The 26,598-nt window shown below is 37.1% G+C and overlaps 1 protein-coding gene across 3 annotated transcripts in view; it reads left to right on the top strand.

Annotated features, from left to right (window-relative positions):
• LOC126248715 (sodium-coupled monocarboxylate transporter 1-like) overlaps positions 1 to 26,598 on the top strand; it is a 423,655-nt gene that overhangs the window by 380,076 nt on the left and 16,981 nt on the right. For all 3 annotated transcript variants that reach the window (XM_049950017.1, XM_049950019.1, XM_049950018.1), the window contains exons 7-10: positions 989 to 1,143; positions 1,253 to 1,393; positions 6,486 to 6,594; positions 17,025 to 17,134. In XM_049950017.1, coding sequence (XP_049805974.1) covers positions 989 to 1,143; positions 1,253 to 1,393; positions 6,486 to 6,594; positions 17,025 to 17,134 — 515 coding nt within the window. The remainder of the gene's footprint in view (positions 1 to 988; positions 1,144 to 1,252; positions 1,394 to 6,485; positions 6,595 to 17,024; positions 17,135 to 26,598) is intronic.

The following is a 26,598-nucleotide window of genomic DNA, read 5'->3' as shown; positions in this document are numbered from 1 at the left end:
TTTTCTTGAGAGACTAAGGAAGCACCTACAACAAACTCATGCCATCTATGTTGCTATTGATATATTCCAGAAACCAACAGGTGAAGTTGAATGGCTAATAAAGATTGAACAACTTTAAACAATAAGGATTATGTCAGACAATGATATCATCTCTGCAGCTATTAAGTCCATAATTACTAGTCCACCTTTCTATTAGCTATAACTAAATGTGCTGCCAGATTGTAAATATAGTTTATTAATAATGAAATGTATGAGTTTTGCTTTTAATAAATATAAAAATGTATTTTTTATTCATAAAACTAACTGAGGTATGGTATTATTTGAAATGAATATGAGTCAGACATAATTTTTTTTTTTTTAACCAGTCATTGGGTTATGCATTTCAAAGAAATTTCATATGTTTTGTGTTGACACAAAATTTGTTACATTTCTCTGAATGTTAATTATGCCAGAAAGAAGTGACTTTTTAGTGGGATTTCTTATATACTTTCATAAATATTGTAATACAATGATCAGCCAATGTTACGAGAAGAAAATTGTAAAAATTAATCCAATAGCAAAGGGTACTGGCCATGTTACTGGGAAAAATCAGTGTCAGCCAAGTGAAAAAAAGAAAAATAAGTAGCTATATTCAGTTACTTTCAAGGAAGAAATACTTATTGAGTTTCCAGTTTTGATCTGCTGCACGTGGCTATACTTTTTGTACAATCACTTCAAAGGATCTTATTTCTATTGCATCTAATATTTTACCATTCATTCAAGAGCAGGTGAATTCATGAAACTCTCTTAAGCCTAAAAATTTTGAGTTTGGCTGTTTCTTAGATGTATTTATACAAAAAACAACATTTTCACCACTACTTACATGATAACTTTTACAAAAAAAATCATTTACTTGAAAAATGAGACCTCACATATGAAGAAACTCAATGGAGAAAAGAAGTATAGGTAGACACATTATATTTAAGAGTAAATTTTCATTTTCTCATAGGGTGGAATAAAAGCAGTGGTATGGACAGACTGTTTTCAAGTATTTGTCCTCTTCATCTCCATGATAGCAGTTCTTACAAAAGGAACAATAGATATTGGTGGACCAGAAGTAGTGTGGATGAGAAATGCAAAAGCTGGTAGAACAGAGTTCTTCAAGTAAGTTACCAATGGTTTGTTAGATTATGTCACTATTTCTTAATATATCTTGCAATGATTACCATAATTTTCATCTACTCATGAATTTCACACAAGGTCATTGTTTCAGTTGGAATTTTGATCCTACAGAGAGATACACGGTTTGGTCATGTTTGATTGGAGCAGGATTTCTTCACAACACAGTTTATGGTGCGAATCAGTTGCAAGTTCAGAGGTATCTCACTGTCAAAACTGTCAATAAAGCTAGACAGTAAGTACATGAGCACTGCCAGCAGTGTCCTTCACTTGTTGTTTTATTACAATTTACCATAGTTGTATTTACTTATTTTGTATCTACCTACTCCTGTACTTTTATGCAATACATATGCACCAGCATGTTATGTTCTTTATCACTGTATCTACCTGATTTCATCCTCTGTAATTATTTATCTTAAACTATATGCAGCATGCACTTCACTGACTGTATGTAAGAGGTTACACCTGTGTGCTGGGCTGGGACTAAACAATCTGAGCAGATCTCATAAACTTACTTAGAGCTAAATAAATAAAAAATAAATAAAGCTACAATTTACCACTGAACTTCTTTCCTCCCTCTTTCGAACTTTGTAGAGTCTTTACCAAAGTGCTGTGAAAATAAGAACCCAGTGTGTACTGTTCCATTTTAGATCTTTGATATGTTTACTTCATTATTTTGTTATTTTGAATAAAATACTTTATGCTATTCATAAACTTTCCTGAAACTTAGTCTGAAATTTGCAGGTTCATTTATAATTCATATTTTTAGTTCATATCACATATTTCAACACTCAATTAACGAGCATGTTGATTGTAAAATACTATTTAAAATTAAACATAAGATGCTTAAAATCCCTTAGCGTTAATTCATTGTTTGTTATAAAGGAGCATTATATGTGCATGTGGAGAAAGGAGAGATGAATGACGTTGTTTCTACATTCAAAAACTGATATCTGTATACAGACCAGATGTTATTCACTGCTACATATAAGCTAACGTAAACCAAAGAGAAAGAATTAATGTTTTCATCTTTAATATTGTTAATGCATAATTGAGGTTTTTTGATTTGGTGCAGTGTGTACTAGTATTCAGCATATCACCACATCTTAAACTAAACTTTAGCGCCTTCAGTGAATGCAGACAGACATTTGATGATTGGCCCCTCAATAAGTCCACTCTCTTAAGGTAGCAAAGTGCCTCATCATCAGACAAACGACATCAGCTGCCTCAAGGTCACACTACACCTAGTGCATAACCATGCACTAACAGTGATATATATATATATATATATATATATATATATATATATATATATAACAGAGGGAAACATTCCACCTGCCAGCGCTTTTGTTTGGTAAGTCTCATCATCTTTCTTTATATATATATATATATATATATATATATATATATATATATATATATATAATAGAGGGAAACATCCCACGTAGGAAAAATATATCTAAAAACAAAGATGATGTGACTTACCAAATGAAAGTGCTGGCAGGTCGACAGACACACAAACGAACACAAACATACACACAAAATTCAAGCTTTCGCAACAAACTGTTGCCTCATCAGGAAAGAGGGAAGGAGAGGGAAAGACGAAAGGATGTGGGTTTTAGGGGAGAGGGTAAGGAGTCATTCCAATCCCGGGAGCGGAAAGACTTGTGTCTGTATATATGTGTGGATGGATATGTGTGTGTGCGCGAGTGTATACCCGTCCTTTTTTCCCCCTAAGGTAAGTCTTTCCGCTCCCGGGATTGGAATGACTCCTTACCCTCTCCCTTAAAACCCACATCCTTTCGTCTTTCCCTCTCCTTCCCCTCTTTCCTGATGAGGCAACAGTTTGTTGCGAAAGCTTGAATTTTGTGTGTGTGTTTGTGTTTGTTTGTGTGTCTATCGACCTGCCAGCGCTTTCGTTCGGTAAGTCACATCATCTTTGTTTTTACATATATTTTTCCCACGTGGAATGTTTCCCTCTATTATATATATATATATATATATATATATATATATATATATATATATATATATATTGAAACATAAGGAATTAGTAAAGAAGATAAGGAATTTTTATTGTCTATAATACAACAGATAATCACCTGTAATCTTTATTTTACAGTTTTTGTTGCCTACTTTCACTCAAATGAACAAATGCTCATCTGCATTCGGCTTCTTCTTTCTTATTGTGGACCAATTAAATGGCTTGTCTGGAACCAAGGTACCATAGGGAACCTTCGCTAGTAGTCCAGTACTCTCCGCTATACTCCAAGTCTTCCAAGCAAGAATGTCTGCATCAGGGAAAGCTTAAAGGCCACTGTAGTCTGCATGGTTCCCCCATACAACAGCCAAGGTCAACCATGTACTGTCCCCAAAGACAGCACTAACATCACATATGAACTGCATTCTCAGTCCACGAAAGACATTTGGACCACCAATAAGCTGCTACTTGTTGAACTGGACAGCAAGATCAATATCTATTGCTTTCAAAGGCTTTTACACAGGAACACTGCACCACCAGTGGTGATGATAACTATGTTGCACAGACATTAATCTTCTTTTCATACTATTTCATTTAAAGACTTACTAATCAAAATTATTTCCGTGCTGTCAAGATTTAGTGAAACACATTGTAATAGAGTTATCTAAGTTCATAACCTAAGTTCCATAACTACCATAAATCTTTGTGAATTTTATACTGTTGGCAGGAATTTCATAATTTCAACATAATATACTGATGTTCCACTATTTCATGATAACATGTGGTTACTGATAAACATCATGACATCTGTGGTTATACTTATTGTGAATCTTCTGTTTAAGTTTTCAACCAAATGTTGTCTCCACCTCAGCCAACAGCCTTGTCACAATGGTAAGACCATTTCTAGTCAGATCACCGAAGTTAAGTGCTGTCAGACTTAGCTAACATTTGGATAGGTCACTGTCCAGTTCTGCCAAGTGCTGTTGACAAGCATGGTGCACTCAGCCTTAGTGAGGTCAACTGACGAGCTACTTGATTGAGAAGCAGTGGCACTGGTCAAGAAAACTGATAACGGCTGGGAGAGTGGTGTGCTGACCACATGTCCCCTCTGTATCTGAATCTGGTGATGCCTACAGGCTCAGGATGACATGGTGGCCAGTCAGTACTGTTGGGCATTTAAGGCCTGTTGAGATGGTGTTCTTTTTTTGTGTGTTTTCTGCACCTCATCTTTCCTTTACTTAATGAATTGGCTTTTTAAAACGATATTCATGAATCCACACATTCCTATGTTCCACTACTTGCACTGTAATATGATCATGATGGAAAGGAGTAAGCATTACTAGTAAAGCAATTAGTTATAGGACATCTTACACACTAGTTGAATGCAATGTGTGTCCCGGTGCTGTTTTGCAAGACGCACTGATAATACACTGTAGATGATTTTAGAAGTATTACTCAAAATTTCTGATTGTAACTGTTTGCAAATGTACTGCTTGTGTTATGTTTCAGTACTTATGATGGAGGTGATGGTTCAGTAACTTAAGATACTTATAGATTGTATAACTTTGGCAGCTGTTTGGAGCATGCATCAGCTATACAATTTGGTCATCAGCAAAGAGTAATATTATCGAATAATTTCTTTTGTTGCAGACGTCATATCCAAAACTAGTCACCACAAGTAAAGGTCATATATATAAATACCTAATTTATTCACCCATTGCCTCAGCATGTCATCCATATAAATATAAATAAGAATTTGCAACAAGCTGAATTCTTGTCTCACTTCCAAATTTATCTGGATCTTAGATTTTCTATTTCCTGCGGTGGTGATTTCTGATCCTTGGTACACACTTTCTACTACCTTTATTACATGTATTCCTTTTTTGTTTATTATCTTCCATAGCTTTTCTCTGTTTACTTTACTGAAAGCTTTCATATTATCTATGAATAATAAATGTGTCTCTCTGTTGAACTCTCCATGTTTCCCAAAGATTTGCCTCATCATTTGATAGTTTTCTTGATTGAAAATTCATTTTGCTACAGTAAAAGAGTTTCATTGTCTTCCTTATTTAAAGTAATAACCAACTACAACTCCTTATTCCTACACTTTGAAGTATTCAGCTGCTAATGGGACTATGTTTACAATTATCTCACTGATGTCACTCAAAGTGCAGTTTACTAATTTCAGAACATCTGTTGTTGAATGCCTGTCATCAACTCATTCAATTTAGTTTTATCCACATGAGTGTCATTTGCTAAAAATGTATTTCCTAAACTTCATGGCCATTATTTCTCTGGTGTCATCACCAAGTAAGTTCTTAAAATACATTGATCATTATTTCTTTAATGAAACTGACTCAGAAGTTTTCATTTCTTAAAGATTGTATTATATCTACCATAAGGTCAAAGTTAAAAAAACCTCCTTTTCATCACTATTTCAATGTGGTTTGCATTACACTGAGGTTTGCCGATTTCACGCCCAGCAAAAAGTATAAACTTATCATGCCAGGGATAAAGCTATAGCTGTGACCTGAGTAGAATTCATCTGCTTTAATATCTTTAAGTAAAACCCATCTGTAATACTTTATTTATGAAACAATGTTTAATGAATTCTTTAATTAATAAGTAAATTTTAATTTTCTTATTTTTAACCTATTCTGTCATACAGATAGTTATTAAATCTAGTTCATCACCTGCAGCGAATAGTTAAATTTGCATACATATTTCTCACTGACAAAAAAGTTAAGCACCAAAATCATACAAAACTGAAGAGTTTGTAAAATCACATCAGATAGACTTAAGAGTTAACAATATGGACTGTTTGTTCCATGTTACAATAGTTGGATGTGCCATGCCACCAGATCTGGAAGCACAATTTAATTGTGGTTCATAATCATGTATAGCTCAACTAACCTCCTTTGAATAAACTGACCCACTGATCATTCTAGATGTTAAAATTATGACAGCTCTAATAATTTCCATGTTCTTTCATAGTATGCAAATGTTCCAAGTGATATGCAAACTGGACCACTCATTCCTGGTGTTTAACTTTTTTTCAGTGAGCTAATATATTTGTGGAGGGCACATGGCATATTTCTCTGCAGATGCCCTGTTGTAAAACTGGTGCATATCATTATTAGATTGCAACAGAAGTATAGTTCTTGACCTGATGTATCAAAATCAGTTGCAACCATATACTGAACTGCAGGAAAATAGATGTGGATTATATTGCAGTAAGTTGCACACCCATTTGTGCGTAAAGTGATGTGGCAAAAATTTCATTTTGTCATTCCTGCTATGAAGTATGTTTCAGTTTAAATAAATAATAAACATTTATCTTTTCCAGAATGATGTGGATAAATGTAGTTGGTTGGACAGCCATTGTTTTCCTGACAGTGTATGCAGGGATGCTAATATTTGCAAGGTACCATGATTGTGATCCTATTACATCACAGGTGAATATTGTTTATCAGTATGTCCTTCAGTTAAGTCACTAATATCTCAGACATCATGACTGGGTGTTGTGTGCTGTCCTTAGGTTAGTTAGGTTTAAGTAGTTCTAAGTTCTAGGGGACTGATGACCATAGATGTTAAGTCCCATAGTGCTCAGCGCCATTTGAACCATCTCAGACATCTTAGATCAAAATACTGAGTATGACAGAGGGTATACTATATATATTAACACTGCCACATGGCTCCCATTCATATTTAACCCATAGAGTCTATATGGGAAAAACAATTATCTGTATCACTGTGCAAGTGCCCTAAATTCTCTACTTTTATCATTCCTGTACAAGGTGACCATAATTAAAGTTTCAGTTTCAAAATGCTGTGGAAAGAGAACCACTGCCCAGCATGACATCAAATCTTAACAGAATATTATTGAGGCAGGGGGGGTTGTTGTGGTGAAAAGAAGAATTTAACAAAAATTTGACCAATAGGTAGCACTGTAAGCCTCAGAATATGCACAACAGCAACCATGCAACACATAGCTGTTCCTCAGTTTGTACCTGATACACTCAGCATGACTGTCTCCATGAAGGCTCACACTCTGGTGGCAGAGCTGTTTTACAAGAACAGTGACCATGCACCAGCAGTCCTGCAGAGGTTCCAGACAGTCAAGGGTAAGAAAAAGGGCATTGTTCTGATGTCTGCTAAGGGTATAAAGGAAATGATTACAAAATTTGAAAAGACTGATTCTTTTGCAGTGAAATGTGGCAGAGGGAGAAAAGCATTTGACTCAATATCTGTTGAAGATGTGGCCAAGCATTACATGTTGAATTCCACAAACGTTTCACCTGTGAGCATGGCACATAAAATCCTATGAAACATCCTGCATTGCTATCCATACAAAATCTTCCCATCTTCAGGCATTGTTTGCTGCTGTTCTGCCAGAAAGATAAGCATTAACTCTGGAATTTCTTGCTCACATGAAAGCAGACAATGAATGGCCATGGAACATTCTGTGGACAGAAAAAGCCCATTTCCATCTCCAATGACATGTCAGTACACATAATTGCAGAAAATGAGCAACAGGAAATCTGCACATTCATCAGCCGGTAGCACTTCATTCTGCAAAGGTAACTTTATGGCGCAGGTTGATGGTATTGTTTATGGTAGGGCTGCAAATTTTTTTTAAGGAAATGAGAAATTAGTCCTTTGTGTCATGTTACCTGTACCATCGCTGGTAAATGCTATAAGAGTCTTTTGCATACCACTGCCATTCCAACCCTTCAACAGTATGGATGTGTGGGTAGGATCATTTTTATGCAAGATGCTGCAGAGGTATTTTGGAAATGCTAGAACTATCAGTCATAATTTCCCTACAACCTGGCCATCCAGCTCACCTCATCTTAGTCTGTGTGACTAAGTTGGGGTTGTCTAAAAGATGTTGGTTCAGTGCTCCAATTACATATGGAGCTGAACTGAAGCACACATTGTACAACACATTTTGAACAAGACCCGAGACACTCCCATCTGTTGTGGAACATGCTGTTTTTTTTTTATTTCTATTTGTGGCAGGAACCAGAGGACAGTATACTGAACACACCTTGCACCAGTCTCAGGACAATTATAAACCAATATCATTTTGGTTTTATATGGTTTTTGGCCTCAGGACAAATAAAAACTGACTTTTTCCATCTGATGTGCTATGACCCTGTCATAGTGGATGGGCTTACATAACTAACAGTGCTAAAACTGTTGACTGCAAAACTTGTGTAGTCATGCACATTCAACAGTACAGGTGGTACAATGTGCAGCCCGAAACAAAGCTGTTGTTTTTAGCCAACCTCATTTAATTACTTAAATGGAGTTGCTTATGGCACCGTCTATCAATAAAATTTTTGTTAATTTTTTTCCCATGATGTTTCCCCCTGCATCAATAATATGTTGTTCAAATTTGACGCCATTCTGAGCAGTGGTTCTCTTTCTACCGCATTTTGAAACTGGAACATTAATTATAAAAGTGACAGGGTTCATTCTATTGGGAACATTTGTGGCCAGAAACTTTATTTATTCCAAGTAGTAAGGGGTACAACAATCAGTCACAAATAATATTTATTCCATATCTAGGTTCTGGTCACTTTGTGGCCATCTTCAGTTCTAAAAAGACATATGAAGAACCACTTACAATAAGATAACATGCATGCCTTATTAAATGTACAGTTTTTTAGGCTTTAAATGTGAGACAGTCATAAGGTTCATACCTGTAAATGTAGGTTAAAACATTAAAACCACTTATATATGCACATAGTACCAACTGGAGTATTCATGTCAAAGGTTGACTTCACACTAAGGCCACTGTTTAAATTACATCACAGCTGCAACAGTGCACTAGTTTTGTGCTCACATATGAGGATACTCCATCCATGCAAGGAAGGAAGGCATATGGACCTGTTGGAGGAGTTTGAAATCTTTTTCCATCAGGCATCATCTCACAGAAAACTGCTTAATGAGCATGTGACCACAAGAAGCTCCCAGTTTTGGGAAATGTTTAAAAGTCATTGGAATTTGGCTACTATGGGCTGATCCCAACATGACTTCCTGCTCTTCAAGTTAAAAACAGTAGTAATAAAAGGTAAAACAAAACACAATAAGAGTACATTTAAAACATGATACCAAAACATAGCACTTTGCCGGCACAAAAACTGGAATAACCTGCCCTGGCATAAGGAGTCTCTTGTTGAAGGGGAAAGGGTTATTCATTATGGAGGGTAGGGATGTGATGGTATAATATTGGAGGAGTGAAGTGTAGTATTAATGGGGTAGGAAAGGCTGTTAGGAAGGAAGAGTGGCTGGAGTAGAGGGGGTATTGGTGAGGCTAAAATTTGATGGGGAATGAGAGATAGGGAGCACTGATCTGAAATGAAGCCTTACGTATTTCCTACATTTTTGCATGACTTAATTTTACTAATTTTGACACCAAACAGTGCTAATTACCACTGCTGGTACAATGCCTTATAACATCACTTCTGTCTGCCCAACTCCTCCAATTGTCCTTAGTATGTAACACAATTTAATAAAAAAATTATTAACGTAAGAATTCTGAACAACATCTTTCATATTTTTTAAACTATGTTCAGTAAAGCATACAGCAACAACTAATGCCACTGCTTAGTTCACGCAATTGCCACCATATGTAACTGTAAGACATTAGTCAATCTTTTTATTTGCAACCACATGATTTGCTCTATGTACATAAGTTTTCGAAAAGTATAAAGTAATAAATAGAATGATGAAACATATCAATTTTGTCAACACATCACACATGTAAAACTGTAAATCAGTATGACATACACTGAAGCCAGTTATATCTGTAAACAGCAGTCTCAATGTGAACTCAGCCTTTAATGTGACTAGTCCAGTCGGGACTATGTGCATATATATGTGGTCTGAATGATTTGACTTACATTTACTGTAAGATAGGAGTGGGTGAGTGATTCTCTGCTGGATGTTGACAATGAAATGGGTGAAGAAGGCAGCCAATTCAGTTGATAGAACACTTTACTGTTGAACATGAATATACATGGTTCAACACCTCTGAAACAGACAGAGTGCAGGTGATGCAAAGTGATCCTCAGGCTTCAGCACACTGGTATGTGTGTGCCGATGCAGGCGTTTCCTGTCAGCAGTTGCAGTGGCCCAGTTACTGCATCGTGATAGCACATGGCAGCTGGTGGCTGCAGTGTGGCAGTGCAGCAGCAAGGTGGTGCCCATGTGCAGAGGCGGAGGCAGTGTCATGGTTTTAGTGACTACCAACACAGGCTGTGAGTCATTGGATGGTTCAGCTGTGACGACTTTGTGATGGGATGGTCCTGGTGATGCAAATTCCATTTCCATACGGTGGCAGTTGTGGAAGACCCCCTGTACTGGGACTGCATCAAAACATCTGGACTGGGATTGATGGCCTGGTGTGGCATAGTTGGTTAATCAGTCAATCATGTGACAGTAGTCTGCATGACGTCCCTCATGTGGAAGTGCTAGTTGCAGGTGCCCATTTGCTGACATCACTGAGCTGGCAGGGCATTGGCTGGTAACTGCGACCTGGCTTTGGCTGCTGGTCTGTTGTTCCAGCTGGCAGTGTTTGGGGCATTACATTTCCTCCCTTCTTAGCTTAACCCAGCCCTCTGGATTCCTATTTTGTTAGTCTGACTGTAACAGGACACTTTCACATCTATCAATGTTTCTACATTTCTTGAATAAGACTTTAGTGTGTGTCCCTTTTCGTTTCATTTTATACTAAATACACTATCTCACTCCTAAAATGCTTAAGCACTGAATTTCTGTATCCCTCTTTGTTTTTCCCCTCTTTTTCCTTTCACAATTTACTATTGTTCACTGTGGTTGAGTCACTTCTTCTCTGGTACCAGCATGTCTGTTGTGGACCCACAGGTTGATGGAAGGTAGGGGCAGGATTTGCAACTCTGTGTGTGAGATGGCAGTACACAATCATTACTATGCTCAAAATTACACAAACTAGTCCCTGTGGTTATGAGGCAAGTGCCTTGTTCATTCCATTGTTTTCTTATATGACTGAGTAGATGTTCCTTCATCACATGATCACTTTTGTGCTGCTATCATCTGATCCAAGGTAGCCAGAAGAGTTTGGTCTAACATGGAATTTAGAAAAATCAGGTTTTCCTTGGGTTGGATTTCTAAAGGTAGGTCCATTTGATAAATTAATGAGTAGCTGGTATTTAGAATTGTGGTTCTGTTAATGGTGGCAGGTAACCAGAATGTGAGACCTGAAGTGACACACTGTGTACCATTCATTAGCAATCCCTAACTTATTAGCTCTATATGCTGGGTGCTGATGAAATGTTCTTGGTCATGACAGATGGCAATGACTACTATTGGTTTTGGTACTGAGTACGGCTAGTGTGACCCTATCTTTTGGAAAAATTTGTTTCACTTGCAATGATCTCCTTGGGCAGTTAGTTGCCAGCTTCTTGAAACAGAGTATACTTGCGTGACTTAGGTACTGGGTGTACTTGATTTTTGGGGCAAATAGTGACTTGCCTAGCTCATCACTACAGTGGAGAGTAGTATTTTCTCATATGCCTTATCATCTTAACTGACTGTCTGCCTGCTTATCTGGGTGGTAACGTGCTTGCCTCCCAAGCACTGGGCCCGGATTCAATTCCCAGCTGGGTTGGAGATTTTCTCCACTTGGGGACTGGGCGTTGTGTTGTCTTCATCATCATTTAATCCTCATCACCGGCCGCAAGTCCGCCAATGTGGCGCCTAATGAAATAAGACCTGCACTTGGCGGCCAAACCCAACTAGAACATGCCAGCCAACAATGCCATACAATCATTTCATTTCATCTTAACTGACTGGCTTGACGTAGAAGACATCTGTTACAAAGAGTCTTCAACCTTAAATGTACACACCAAAGTGTTACACACATGTACTTACTCATTCTCACTTACTACCAACTTGTGATCTATCTGCTTATCTACTTCATACCAACTACATTTTAAAGAAAACAATGGATCTGAATTAGACACACTATAATAGTTCTCTAACCTATTACCTATATGCAAATGTACACTGTGAACCTCTCTCATAGAGATAATACAACATAAATATAACCATAATACATAACTGATAAGTAGTTACAAACATCCAACTCGTGAGATCACCTTGTGGTCTTAAGGTGTATAGGTGTATGGATGTATTGAAACAATCTCAGGTACACTCTGCATCACTGGCTTATTTCTACCTTTCTTTCTTCTGCTTTCTTTACCCAATTCCCTTCCTCTTTCAGAAGGAGCTGTTGGTAATTGAGGCAGTCCTTCCAGTTCACCTTGAAATGGGTGAATTCTTTTTATACGAACCACCATGGCTCAGATGGAGAGTTATGTTTTAATGTTAACTGGGGATGTTGTTTCACTATCTGATAGGATCCTTGGTATTGCAGAATGAACTTCTTTCCTTTCCCTTTCGGAACATGAGGGTTAGATAACATGACCCACAGCCCAACATTATACTTATGTAATTCTGCTTTCTTATTGTGAGTGTTCTCCTGTCTTTCTAGAACCTCTGTGTTCTTTTTTCACCTGATACCATATTCCTTCAGCCATTTTAATAAAGTCCTGAGCAGAGGCTGATTCCTCCCCTGGAGTAGATTGACATAATTCAAAAAGTGTGGGCATTTGTGTACCAAGAACAACCTCATAGAGCAATAGACCCATGTTTTCTTGGAGTTTTGAATTGACTTTCCACTTTTGATACCAATATTGTAACATGAGTTTACTGCAGGGTACGAGTGGGTAAGTAGTTCTCTGCTGCAGGTTGGTGATTGAGTGAGCAAAGAAGGCAGCCAGTCAGTTGACAGAATACTTTAATGATGAAAACGGAACAGACATAGTTCAGCACATCTGAAACAGACAGATTTCAGGCAATGGAAGGTGATCCTCAGACCCCAGCACAGTGGTGTAGGTGTGCTGACACAGGCCTTTCCCTTGGATGGTTCTGGTGGTCTGGCTACCACAACATGCTGGCAGATGGTGGTTGATGGCTGTGGAGTGGTGGTGCAGCAGTGAGATGATGTCCCTGTGGCTGGGTAGGATACTCAGACAGCAATCGTTCATTTGTGGTCCAGCGGAGACAGTGTCATAGACGCAGTGACAACTGACACAGACTGTGCATCATCAGACAGCTTAGCTATGATGACTTGCTGACAGGTTGGTTCTGGTGGTTTAAATCCCATTTCCAGGTGCTGACAGTTGTGGAAGGCCCTCTGTATTGAGGCTGCATTGAAACATCTGAAGCATGGTCAATGACCTGTTGTGGCATAATCCTGTAGGTTGGTTGATCATGTGATGAGAGTCCACATGATGTCCCTCATGTGGAAGCACCAGCTGTGGAAGCCATGTCTGATGATGCTGCTGAGCTCGCAGTGCATTGGATGGTAGCTGTGACTTGATTTTGGTTGCTGAGCTGAAGTCTTAAATGTTAATGTTTGAGCTGTTACACTATTTTATGACTGACTCACATTTAAATCTTATGCAACTGTACATTAATAAGGCATATATGTTACTTTAATGTAACTGTTTCTTCATATTTCCTTTTAACACTGAAGATGGCCACAGAGTGACCAGATGATGATCTTGTACAGCCCTCTATTGGATTTTTGAGTATCTGTATAACTTTGTAATGCTAAATAAATACAGTGATGTGCCAAACATTATGATCACTTGCTTAACTGTGTGTCTGTAATGCAACACAGAAGTAATTATACATGGTAAAGATTCAACAAGTCATTGGTATGTTTCTGGAAATATGTGGCACCAGATATCTTTGCACAGGACACACAATTCCTGTCAATTATGGTCTGGTAATTTGTGGGCGTGTGGCTGGCACCTGATAACACCCAACATGTGTTCCATTGCATTCAGATCAGGTGAATATGGTGGCCAAAATATAAACATGAATTCACTATTGTGCACCTTAAACCACTGTAGCAGGATTATGACCTTGTGACATGGGCAATTATCATGCTGGAAGATACCATCAACATCAGGGAAGACATGTAACATGAAGGAATGTGGGTGGTCTGCAGTAATGTTCATGTAGTCCACAGCTGCCTAGGAACCCTTGATTATTACCACAGGTCCTATGGAAACATAGCTGAATGTCCCTCAAAGCACAATACTACCTCTACCAGCCGACATCTTTGGCAGGGTGTGTTTTAAGCAGCTGTTCACCTGGATGACATCTCATGTGGACATGGCTTCTGAAGAGGTGCAACAATAAATGTGATTTGTCTGACCAGGTGACATGTTTTCATTTATCCGTAAACCATCTCAATGATCCCAGGCCCAGTGCAAAAGTAACTGATGATGCCACTGGAGAAACAAGAGGATACATAGTGCTCATCTGCTGCAAAGCATATGTGCAGTAGCATGCACTGAACGGTTATGATGAGGTGTGGACATCCAGCTGTTTGTCACCTACTCACAATTTTAATGTCTCTCAACCACTTTCCATAGATGCTCACAACAGCAGAATGTGAACAACCAATTATCTTCACCGTTTTGATATGCTCATACCCAGGCAAAGGGTGGTGAAAATCTGTAGTTTGTCAAAGTTGCTTATGACAATGGATTTCCCCATTTGTAGTTAATATCATTGCTAGAACAGTTCCCCATTCATTTCTACCCTGCCTATATACAGGGTGATTATAATTAAAGTTAAATTTTCAAACCGCTGTAGAAATAACACCACTGGTCAGAATGATGTCAAATTGTAACGGAATATTATCAGAGAAGGGGGAAAACGTATGGCAGAAGAAAAATAAATACCTACAAAATGTAGCAATAGATGGCACTGTAAGCATCATAATTTACTGTTAGTTACATAAGCCCATCCACCCAGGCAAGGTCAAATCACATGGGATGGGGAAAAATTGGTGCATAAAAAGCATCACTCACATTGGGTTTTAATCATCCTGAGGCCAAAAACTGCATAAAAAGCATCAATCAAAATCAAATTGGATTATTAAATTTCGTATGACTGGTGCAAAACATGTTCAATTTGCTGTCCACTATTTTCTGCAACAAGTTTAAATTGAGAAACAGCATGTTCCACAACTGATCTAAGTGCTTCTGGGGTCACATTCAGAATGTGTTGCACAATGTGTGCCTTCAATTCAGTTAAGTTTGAAGTTGGAACACTGAACACAACATCTTTCAGATATCCGCACAGCCAGAAGTGACACAGATTAAGATCAGGTGATCGGAACCGCCAGGCTGTAGGGAAATGGCGGCTGATAATTCTAGCATTTTCAAAATGGTGCTTCATTAGCTGCTTAACTGGATTTGCAATGTACAGAGGTGTGCCATCTTGCACAAAAATGATCCCATCCACACTGTTGGAGAGCTGGAATGACGTGGTTGCGCAAAAGACACTCATAGTGCTTACCAGTGACGGTACAGGTAACAGGACCGGAAGCATCTGTGTCTTTGAAAAAATATGGCCCTATGGTAAATTCTGCTGTAAACCTGCACAACACAGTGATCTTTTCAGGATGAAGTGGTACTGGTTGAGTTGCTTGTGGATTTTCCATTGCCTATATTTGACAATTCTGCATATTGTCATACCCTGTCAGATGGAAGTGGGCTTCATCTGTCCACAAAATCTTCCACGGTCAATCATTGCCCACTTCCATGCAAGCAAGAAATTCTAAAGCAAAGGTCTCTCTTGCTGGCAGGTCAACAATAAGCCACTCATGCACATGGATAATTTCAAATGGATAGCAAAGAAGGATATTTCGTAAGAATTTACGAATCGTGCTGATGGGTATGTCTAATTTTTGGGCAATTCTCCATGCACTACATGTTTGCACACCATTACTCATCTCCTCCTGCATTGCTGTGGCCACTGCTTCCACTGATGTCAAATCAATTTTTTTCCTCCCTCTACCAGGTCGCACACCAAAAGAACTGGTCTTTTCGAATTTCCGAATCATTTTCTCCAGACCCACAGCAGTCACTGGACCAAAGCCTTTTTTCAAACCATTCAATGTCTGGAACTTCTGCAGAGCAACGTATGTGCAGCCATCATTCTTGTAATACAGCTTTACTTGCAGAGTGCAATCCTGCATTGAGATAGTCATGCTGAATGTCACAGATGTGAAAGGAGGAAAAGCCATGTACCTGTTGTGTTTATACCAACTTGAATGAGTCATATGTATGACAGGTGTTTTCATTTACATAGTCTGACACATATGATCAATTTTCACACCATTTTTTTTTCTTATGCCATACGTTTTCCCCATATCCCAATAATATTCCATGGCAATTTGACGTCATTCTGACCAGTGGCGTTATTTCTACAATATTTTGAAAGTTAAATGTTAATTATAGTCATTCTGTATATTGCTTACCACACCACAAGCTCACAAAACCAACAAGTGTCATTTAATTTCATAGTGGCCAGTGGTCGTAATGTTTTGGCTCATCCATGTAAATCTAACACAAATTATTTAGGGCTTCTATAAATTTCTTCTCTTTTGTCAATTATTCACATTTTATAGCTGTTCCAGGCATATGAGCAGCGTTCAATAATGTTCCACATTAATGCGGATCTACACTTTCACATAATCATAATCTGGCATTTTACTTCTCTATTGTGGTGGTCTTATCCCTATATGTTGTTTCAGTGTAGGCATTCTATCAATTAGCAAAGTGTTTGTTTATTTTGTCAATAACACTTGGATCAGTTACCTTATCAAAAGCACTAAGTGATCACATAAGTCTTCATATCAACGTAGTTAAAATATAAATGAAAATATGAGACTGAAAATAACACATTATTGAACACTGAATCAAACTGAAAGCCAAGCTATTTCTTTCCTCTGTTTTCTCTTTAAACACAGATGGTGAAGAAACCAGATCAGCTTTTTCCTCTTTATATAATGGACACCTTGAGTGACTATCCAGGATTCCCCGGTGTTTTTGTTGCTGGGATATTTAGTGCTGGACTGAGGTAAGCAGAGCTCTAGCTTGTACATCTTTATTTGCTGTGTACTTACTTCATGATATATATCAAAATGATCATAACATGTGGGCTTTCACAGGTAGTGTCTTCATTAATTAAAACTTCTGGGCTAAGAGGTCACAGTCAAACAGTAGAAATTCTTCCTCCTGACATTTAATGATATGTCAAAATGAGTTATAAAATGCAGCCAGAGAATTGTGTCAAGTACTACAAAAATTCTCTTATGAGGAAGTGATTTTTCTTAGCATTCAACAGAACAATAAATAAATATGTAAATTACACTGAGGTGACAGTAATATTACGATGGACCTCCTTTTGCCTGGTGTACTGCAGCACCTTGATGTGGACTGAAGTCAACAAGTTGCTGCAAGTCACCTGCTGCAATACTGAGCCATGCTGCCTCTAAAGTCACCTGCAATTTTGAAAGTGTTGCCTGTGTAGGTCTTTTGCATGAACTGACCTCTTGATTACATCCCATAAATGTTCAGTGGGATTCATCTTGGGCAATCTGTGTGGCCAGACCATTCACCTGAATTGTACAGAATGTTCTTCAAACCAGTCACAAACAATTGTGATCTGGCATCATGACACATTCTCATCCATAAAAATTCCATTGTTGTTTGAGAACATGAAGTCCCTGAATGGCTGCAAATGATCTTCACATAGCTGAACATAATTATCTCCAGTCAATGATCAGTTCAGTTGGACTAGAGGATACAGTCCATTCCATGTAAACATAACCCACACTATTATGTAGGCACCATCAGCTTGCACATTGCCTTGTTGACAACTTGAGTTCCATGGTTTCATGGGTCCTGCAGCACACTCAAACCCTACCATCAGCTCTTACCAACTGAAACTGGGACTCCTCTGCCCAGGTCATGTGTTTACAATCATGAAAGGTCCAAATGATATGGTCACAAGCCTAGGATAGACACTGCAGGTGATGTTGTGCTATTAGCAAAGGCATTCGTATTGGCCATCTGCTGCCATAGCCTGTTAATGCGAAATTTTGGCACACTGTCCAAACAGATACATTTGTTCTACATCCCATATTGATTTCTGTGGTTATTTGATGCAGTGTTACTTGTCTGTTAGCTCTGACAACTCTACGCAAATGCCGCTCTTCTGCAACTGTGTGATCCACAGTGAGAGGTAATGGCTGAAAGTTGCTATTCTTAGCACTCTCTTGACACTGTGGATCTCAGAATACCGAACTCACTAACAATTTTGAAAATGAAATGTCAGAGGCATCTAGTGTGAACTAGCATTCACTTTCAAAGTCTGTTAATTCCTGTTCTGCAGCTGTAATCACATCGGAAATGTTTTCACATCAATCACCTGTGTATAACTGACAGCTCCTGCCTGCTCTTTTATATGTTGTGTATGTGACACATTTTTCACCTCAGTGCATACCAGAATGTAAAATTTCTTGGTTTAAGGGGAGATGGAAGGCAATTTTTATCCCTATTCTGCCAATGCTATTTTATCCTTTGAATAGGTACACTTTTCATGGGAACTATAAGTGATAAAACAATGAAATTTGTACTGCATATATATAACATATATGCCTCAATTTACAAGTAAAATGAACATAATACCTCTTATGATTTTGAAGGGAAAAAAATATTCTTTCACTAGTAAAATTTAACTCTTTTTGTACATTAAGTATTATAAAACAGTTTCTGATTGTTTGGTGGTTCTCAATTTACTTGTAATAGCTTATTACCATCTGCAGTACAAATTGACCAAATATCATGTTTATAACCCCATTAGTTTATCATATAATGGTACCTGAAAGTAAAAAAATGTAGTTTTCAGAAGAATCCATTTAAAGTTTAATATTGCAATTCTAGTATATTTATTGATGAGAATTACTTATCACTAATATTTTCCTGCACCATACTAAGCATCATCTTAATCATACTGATCTTCTTTTCAGCTCTTGGTCCCTCTTCTTTACTGTCTGGCTTCTTTTGTGCATTTTAAATTAGCAATATCTGCTTTGCAAATTCTCTCTTTATCTATTTACACCAAGGATTTTACAGTATTTCCACTAGATTTTATGCCCAATAATTCCAAAACATCCAGTTTTCTAATTACATCATCATTGAAGCATAAAATAACATCATAAACATCAAATTTGAGGGTTGTAAGCTGAACAAATACAGTTTTTGGTAACCAGTCCCAAATGACAGAATTCACACATTCATTTAAATTTTGGGTTTTCCCATGAAGGCATTTCTTCAACAAGGTCTCTAAATATGGGTTTAATTTCATTCATTACTGATGCAGGTAAAGAATGTTTGTGGTCATATCTGGCACTTCTCCTGTACTTGCACCAAGTGTCAGGATCATTCAGGCAAAGACCATGCACTAGATTTTCATTTGTGGAAAGCTTATAGAAAAAGATAGCCCATACAGCTTTTTAATATTTTCTAAATTCCCTACATATAAAACAAAAACTGTTTCACACAGGAAAGACCAGGCATTTCAAGTATGCTAAAATCTAAAAATCGAATTTTTGAAGCCCAGTTGCCTTCCGTCTCCCTTTAAATTCAGTAGAAAAAAACCACTTTACAAAGCATGTAATTCACAGAAGTTCTTTGTGAAAAAACATAATTTTAATAGAAATTCTTAGTAAGTTTGAGAACGCTGTGCTTCAAGTGGTACTGTAAGCAATTGCTCAAAATATTGACGTATTAGCAATAGAAGAAAAACAAGAAGCAGTATGAAATCATCCAGTCACAATGGCAGAAATTAATATAACACCACCAGAATAAGCATCAGATGGAGAACTATTATTCAGCTGTGGCCCTGTGCAAAATAATCTATAATGTATCTGGGAAGCATCACCACCACAGGCCACCCAAAATGTGTGGTACCCAAAAAGTTCCATGTCTTTTCCAAAATTTGATGGCCAAGCTACAAATATGTTATCATCAGATGTGTTTACTGTAACTTCAAACAGTGAGACCCCTAGATGCAACAAGTCAGCAACAGGCAGTAGAACTGAAATTGAGCCAAGCGGGATTGGCCGAGCGGTCTAAGGTGCTGCAGTCATCGACTGTGCGGCTGACCCCAGCGGAGGTTCGAGTCCTCCCTCGGGCATGGGTGTGTGTTTGTCCTTAGGATACTTTAGGTTAAGTAGTGTGTAAGCTTAGGGACTGATGACCTTAGCAGTTAAGTCCCATAAGATTTCACACACATTTAAACTTTTTTTTTTAATGAAATTGAGATAAAATAAAATTACAATACAGTCAAATTCACAACACATAAGAACAGTAAAAATAAAGCAGCATATACATTAAAGACATCCAATAGCAGGAAGTGAGGTGTTTTGATAGCTACACAAGAAGAGAATCCTCCCCCCCCCCTTTCCATAACACTCATAGTAGTCTTGCATTCTGTACAGAAAAGTGGTCAGTCAGATATTTCAGCATCAATCAGTGAGTCAAATTTTATCTTAATCAATCAGATTGTTCAGTCCGTACCAAATAAGAAAAATGAAATTGAAATAGCTGTCTGAAGTGGTGAAGCATGTAAAAGGAAAGATACTTCAATGTCTCAGCCAAAGAAACTCTGCCACTCAGAAAGCTTTGTGGATTGAGTTTGTCATCATATCTCTGTAGAAATAATGACTGCACATAGACAAATATGAATATTTCTTGGAAAAAAAGTCAAATACCACCAGCTAAAATTAACTGAAAATCTAGATACAGAGCATGTCTTCAAGGTATCTATAATAGAAATTTTACAGAAGTTCATATGGAAATGTGACTACTCCCCTTAAAAATCTGAAAAATGCCCCTAACTGCATCAGGAGACACAGTAATATTTCAAAACATAAAAGTTCTAAACCTATTGATGAGGCAGAGAAAATGACATTGATGATCACATAAGAATTGCCAATAATAAGTGAAAGCTCTATAGAATATTGTAAAACAACTGATAGGCAACAATATTCTCAAAAATATCAATGTACAGTTAGATTATAAAAGTGTAAAAAATACATACAAAATACTGTGGACATGTTTAATAAATATTTTTCAAATGTAATAAACAATTACTCAGTGGACTCAAATATCTCTGACAATAACCCTGCTTCTCTCTTTGTTCTTACGGCTAATAAGAATAAAATTTAATAACAGTTGTGCACTTAGAGTCCAAAAATTCCACAGGTATAGGCAGCATCTCAGGTAAAATTATCTTTTATTTTATTGTTAAGAACTGTGGTGGCCTTATTACTAAACCACTGCCCAATTTATGTGACAGCTCTACATCTACACTTTGCAAACCACTACCATTCTTGTAGACTGGTGTGACCTATGGTTTCTTTCAAATACTGAGTATTGTCTTTTGTGTTCAGGTTAAGAGAGGGACTAACTCAGCCACAGAGTCCTTACAGAATCTAATAGGTATTCCATTGGACTCTACAGCTATCTTAAACATTAGTAATAATAATAATAATAATAATAATAATAGCTTTATTCAACATCGAATGGTACACTGCACATGTACAAAGAAACAGTAGTGATTAAAGTTATTTGTACAATACACAAGACACATTCTTCTGAATACGTCATTAATTTACAAAAAAATTACAATAAGGTGTTTACTTATTTCTATTCACATAATTTCACAAAGCATTTGTTGCTCTTCATATAAGTATGGTACTCTTCTAATGTGTAGAAAAGGTGTTTTACTAAAAATTTCTTAAGCTGATGTTTCAGTTTAATTGTAGGAAGAGCCATGACTGCTCTAGGCAGTGCATTAGCTAATTTTATACCTGCATACTGAGGCCCCTTTTCGTAAAGTGCTGTTCTGTGGCTGCCAATGTAAAATCTTTCTTTATTTCTAGTATTGTACTGGTAGAAATCTGAATAAGTGTTTGGGTGCAGTCTTTTCACAAGCAATATGGCTTTTAGAATATATGTGTGTACAACAGTTAACACCTCTGTTTTTGGAAACAAGTTGTGACAAGATTCCCTATATTTTGCTCCACAGATTATTCTCACACCCCTTTTTTGAAGAATGAGTAGCTTATCTAGATTAGCTTTGGTTGTTGCCCCCGCAAATTTCAATACCGTAGTTCAAGTGAGAGAAGAAAAGAGCATGGTATGCAGTCTTTAGGACTATGGTGTCTCTACAGAACTTGCTAATAGTACTGATTGCAAATATATTCTTTGACAACTTAGTTACTAGAGAGTCAATATGTGTGTCCCATTTCAGGTTGCTTTGGATTCTTATGCCAAGGAATTTTACATTAGACTCTTTCTTTACCAATTTGTTGCCCATGTATAATTTAATTTCATTATTCAAACTACTTTTGTTAAACTCCATCAAACATGTTTTACTGGTGCTTACATTTAAGTGGCTTTCATTAAAAAACTGAACAATTTCTTTTGTCACATTATTACACTCGGCCTCTAGTTCATTATATGATTCCTTTTTACATACAATGGATGTGTCATCGGCATACAGAACAATTTTGGAATTTATAGTACAGTATTTAATATCATTTACATAGATCAAGAACAGAAGGGGGCCCAACACCGAGCCCTGGGGCATGCCATATTTTATGCAAGTGATCTCTGATTTGTAGACACCACTTTCCATTTTAAGTAGAACAAACTGCTTTCTATTGCACATATAACACTTTATTAGGTCATAAGCAGTGCCTCTAATGCCCATGTTCCATAGCTTGTCTAATAGGATGTCAACGTTCAGACAATCAAAGGCTTTTTCCAGGTCTAGGTATACACCTGCCACATGTTCCTTGCTTTCGATACCCCCTAACACCTCTTCAATTAGTTGAGCAGCTGCAGTGCTAGTTGATTTACCTTTTACAAATCCATTTTGATTTTCGAACATCAGGTTGTGTTTGTTAAGAAAGTGTATAATCCTGTTGTATATAACTTTCTCAACTATTTTGGAAAAGACAGGAAGGATTGAGACAGGTCTGTAGTTTTCTATTTTGTTGTTGTTGTCACCTTTCTTAAAAATGGGTGTTACCTGTGCTATTTTTAGTCCATCAGACAGAGGTACAGAGACATTTTGCCTACAGGCTTTTAAAACATTGGTATTTAGGCCATCATGCCCAGCTTAATTAGAGGGTTTTAGAAAGCTAATGATGCCCATTATTTCTGCACAGTTCGTGGGGGCTAGATATATACTATGGTCACATGTATTACCTTTAAAACTGTAGTGCATGTTTTTATGTTTGTCATTTATGGCTTCCCCTACGGAAGAAAAATATTCATTAAAAATATTTGCAATTTCCAGTTGGTCTTTTATGAGCATGCCATTGTGGTTAATAGTAAAGTCCATACAGGATTTGTCATTGCTGGTTCTAAAACTGTTTATGACTGCCCAGATGCCAGTAGTTACGTTGTGTGAGTTTTGAAGCTTATTTGCAACATAGTTGCTCCTGGTCTGTGTGAGTAAGTCCTTATGTCAACTATTTCTCAATATCACTGATGCGTCATGAGAATTAACCTATGTTAGTGTTTTCAGATTGTCATTTCTAGAGGGATTTTGTAAAACAGAGTTCAAAATTTCTGCTTCTGCTCTGCTGTCTGCAATTTCATTTCCTGTGTCACCCATGAATATCTAGGCATTAACAGTTCATTATCAACTGGAGTATTCCCATGTTGATTAAAGAAACTAAAACTCAAGCTGCTATTCAAGAGAAGGAAGAAAGAAGCTATGACACATTAGATACTTTGCATTAATATCTAGTTTCTCAAAAGAACTAGAAAAATGTTTCCAAAAGAGTCTGAGATTTCTTGTGCAAACATCAGCTCCTTTTCATTGGAGAACTTGGCTTTAGAAACAATGATCAGCTGTCACTGACTTTTTTGGATTTTTAAATAAAGTGCTTCATAATATGAAATGGGAAGCGTATCACCAGTCCACACTCTGACCTGCCCAAATCTTTTGATACCACTGATCACAATACATTAATTTACAAACTCCACAATATAGACATCAGGGGCACACCCTACGAATGATTGAGTCAGCAGAAACAGAGCAATGAAATGTTTTATTAAAATGCCAGTTTAAATAAACATTATCATGGGTATCAGGAGACTGAATATGATTTACCATAATAGTCCGTACTCTGGTCCATTTTATTTATAGTGTATGTATTGGGTTGATGCATAAGTTCATAGGGTTTGTCCATAAGTTTAATAAACGCAACAGATACATATAACAGAGACTTTAATCATAAATGATACATTCTGCTTCACTATCTACAACAATCTGCCAATGTTGGCATAACATTTTGATTCTGTAACTGTAGAAATGATTTGGTTTTAAGGCAAAGAACTTGTCGAGTCATGTTCAGAGTGCATTTTCACCTGGAAAGGAAGTTCCTTGAAGGTTGTTTGATAGAGAGTGGAAAAGGTGAAAATCTGAGGGCACAAGATCAGGAGAATAAGGTGGGTGCAGAATGACTTCCTGACCCAACTCCTGTATAGTGTTTTTTGTCAGTCTAGCAGGATTCGGGCAAGTATTTTGCAGAGTAGCATCCATTCACACAGTCTTTCTTATTGTTGTTTTTGGATTGCATCTGTAAGATGTTTCAGTTATTGATAAGAAATGTCAGCAGTAACAGTAACACCTTGGGGAAGTGTGGTGTGGTACACCACACCATCACTGTTCCACCAGATGCATAACATAAGTTTTGTGGATGTGCACAGGTCTTTGTACGGGGAACTGCTGCTTTGTTTGGGCTCAACCATTGCTTTCTTTTCCTTATGTTAGTGTAGAGACACTATTTCTGATCATGGGTAATGATACCAGATAGAAAGGGTTGATTTTGTTGTTCACAATCCAATTGTTGACAAATGAGCAGAGATCCACATATGGCCACCCACTGATTTTTGGAATTTGACTTAGAGCATGTAGTACCCATACTCCTAACTTCTGAGTCTTCCCCATCAAATGCAAATGCTGCATGATGGTGGACTGATCACAGTTCATCACATTTGCCAGTTCCCAAGTATACTGACATGGATCATTGTGGATTAATGCATTTAAATTATCTTCATTAAACCCCAAAGTCTTCCTCAGTGTGGAGAGTCAGTGACACCAAAAAAATCCTCTTTAAAATGAGAAAACCATGTGCCTGCGATGCTCTAGCCAGTGGCATTATCTCCATATATGGCACAAATGTTTCTGGCTGCGTCCACTACTGTCACCATTCTATTGAACTCAAGCAGAAGACTGTATCAGAAATATTTTGATTTCTCAAAATTTCACTCCATTTTCTAGCATCCACAGCTCCACACACTACCTCCAAATGACAAAATTACAATATGTAAATTCAAATAACAACACTGAATTACAAATAAGAAATGACAATTGATAAATAAACCCATAGCAACCAGAATACCAAAACAAAAATGATATGACCTTATCCAGAAACCAAATAAATGGCTTAATATCAAACAAAAACTGTCAAAAAGTTGTCAGTTTGCAGATGACACTAGTGGCTTCGCCATTGATAAGAATATTGAAACATTCTAGGAGCTATAACAGAAGCTTGAAGCAGTACCTGGAACTGATTTAACAACTATAAACTGATAATGAATCAAAACTTATCTACAGTGTTAAATTTCCACACTTCAAGCAATAGAAATAACCAGAACATTCTCATATGGTGGAACCATAAACTATTTAATTGGTAAAGATCACAAAATTTCTTCCAATTATCCTCAGAATGATCTTAGATGGGATACACACATTGAAAATGTCTTTAAGTAGTTAAGTACAACATATAACCTAATGAAGGGCCTTGAAAACTGCTGTCACAAACTCTACTTGTCCCATTAAACTAGACCCTGCCTGATTTTACTATGGGAAATTGAGAAAATATTTTCCTAAACTATTATTGGGAAACCAAGAATAAATACCTTTTAGCATCATGAACTTCTCTTCCTACATTTAATAATGGCAACTGCACTTCAGATTTATATACTTTAAGTAAAGTGAAAATATCATGATGTTAGGAATTACTATTCTGAGATCACAGATATATTTTACTGCTACAAAAAGTTACCTCTGCTATGGATGATTAGTATTTTCCTTTATGACTCAAAATAAATTGAAAATTCTTTTCATTCTGAAATATCACTTTGTCAGGCTCAAGCCAAAGCTAATGCAAGCTTATGCTAGTGTGGTTTTATGTGAAGATAAATTTTCAACAATCAAAGGTAACTGTGCTGTGTTAACTGAAAATCAGACTTTGTAAATAACTTTAAAATGCAGGTTGTTTAGAATTTATAGCCCTAGAAATGAAAGAAAACTAATTTTAAGTTGTTTTTGGCAATTAAAATAAAATACCACCCATAAAAACCATAGCAAGGAGAGGAAAAGGTTTCTGTTTCACAGCAAAAACAAATTTTTAAAATTCAGCACTGATAATTATTATTTAACTTTAATTC

Source organism: Schistocerca nitens, chromosome 3, assembly GCF_023898315.1.
Source record: "Schistocerca nitens isolate TAMUIC-IGC-003100 chromosome 3, iqSchNite1.1, whole genome shotgun sequence".
NCBI classification, from domain to species: Eukaryota; Metazoa; Arthropoda; class Insecta; order Orthoptera; family Acrididae; genus Schistocerca; species Schistocerca nitens.
The sequence above is the reverse complement of the archived record's forward strand: the minus strand, read 5'-3'. Positions and strand labels throughout refer to the sequence as shown.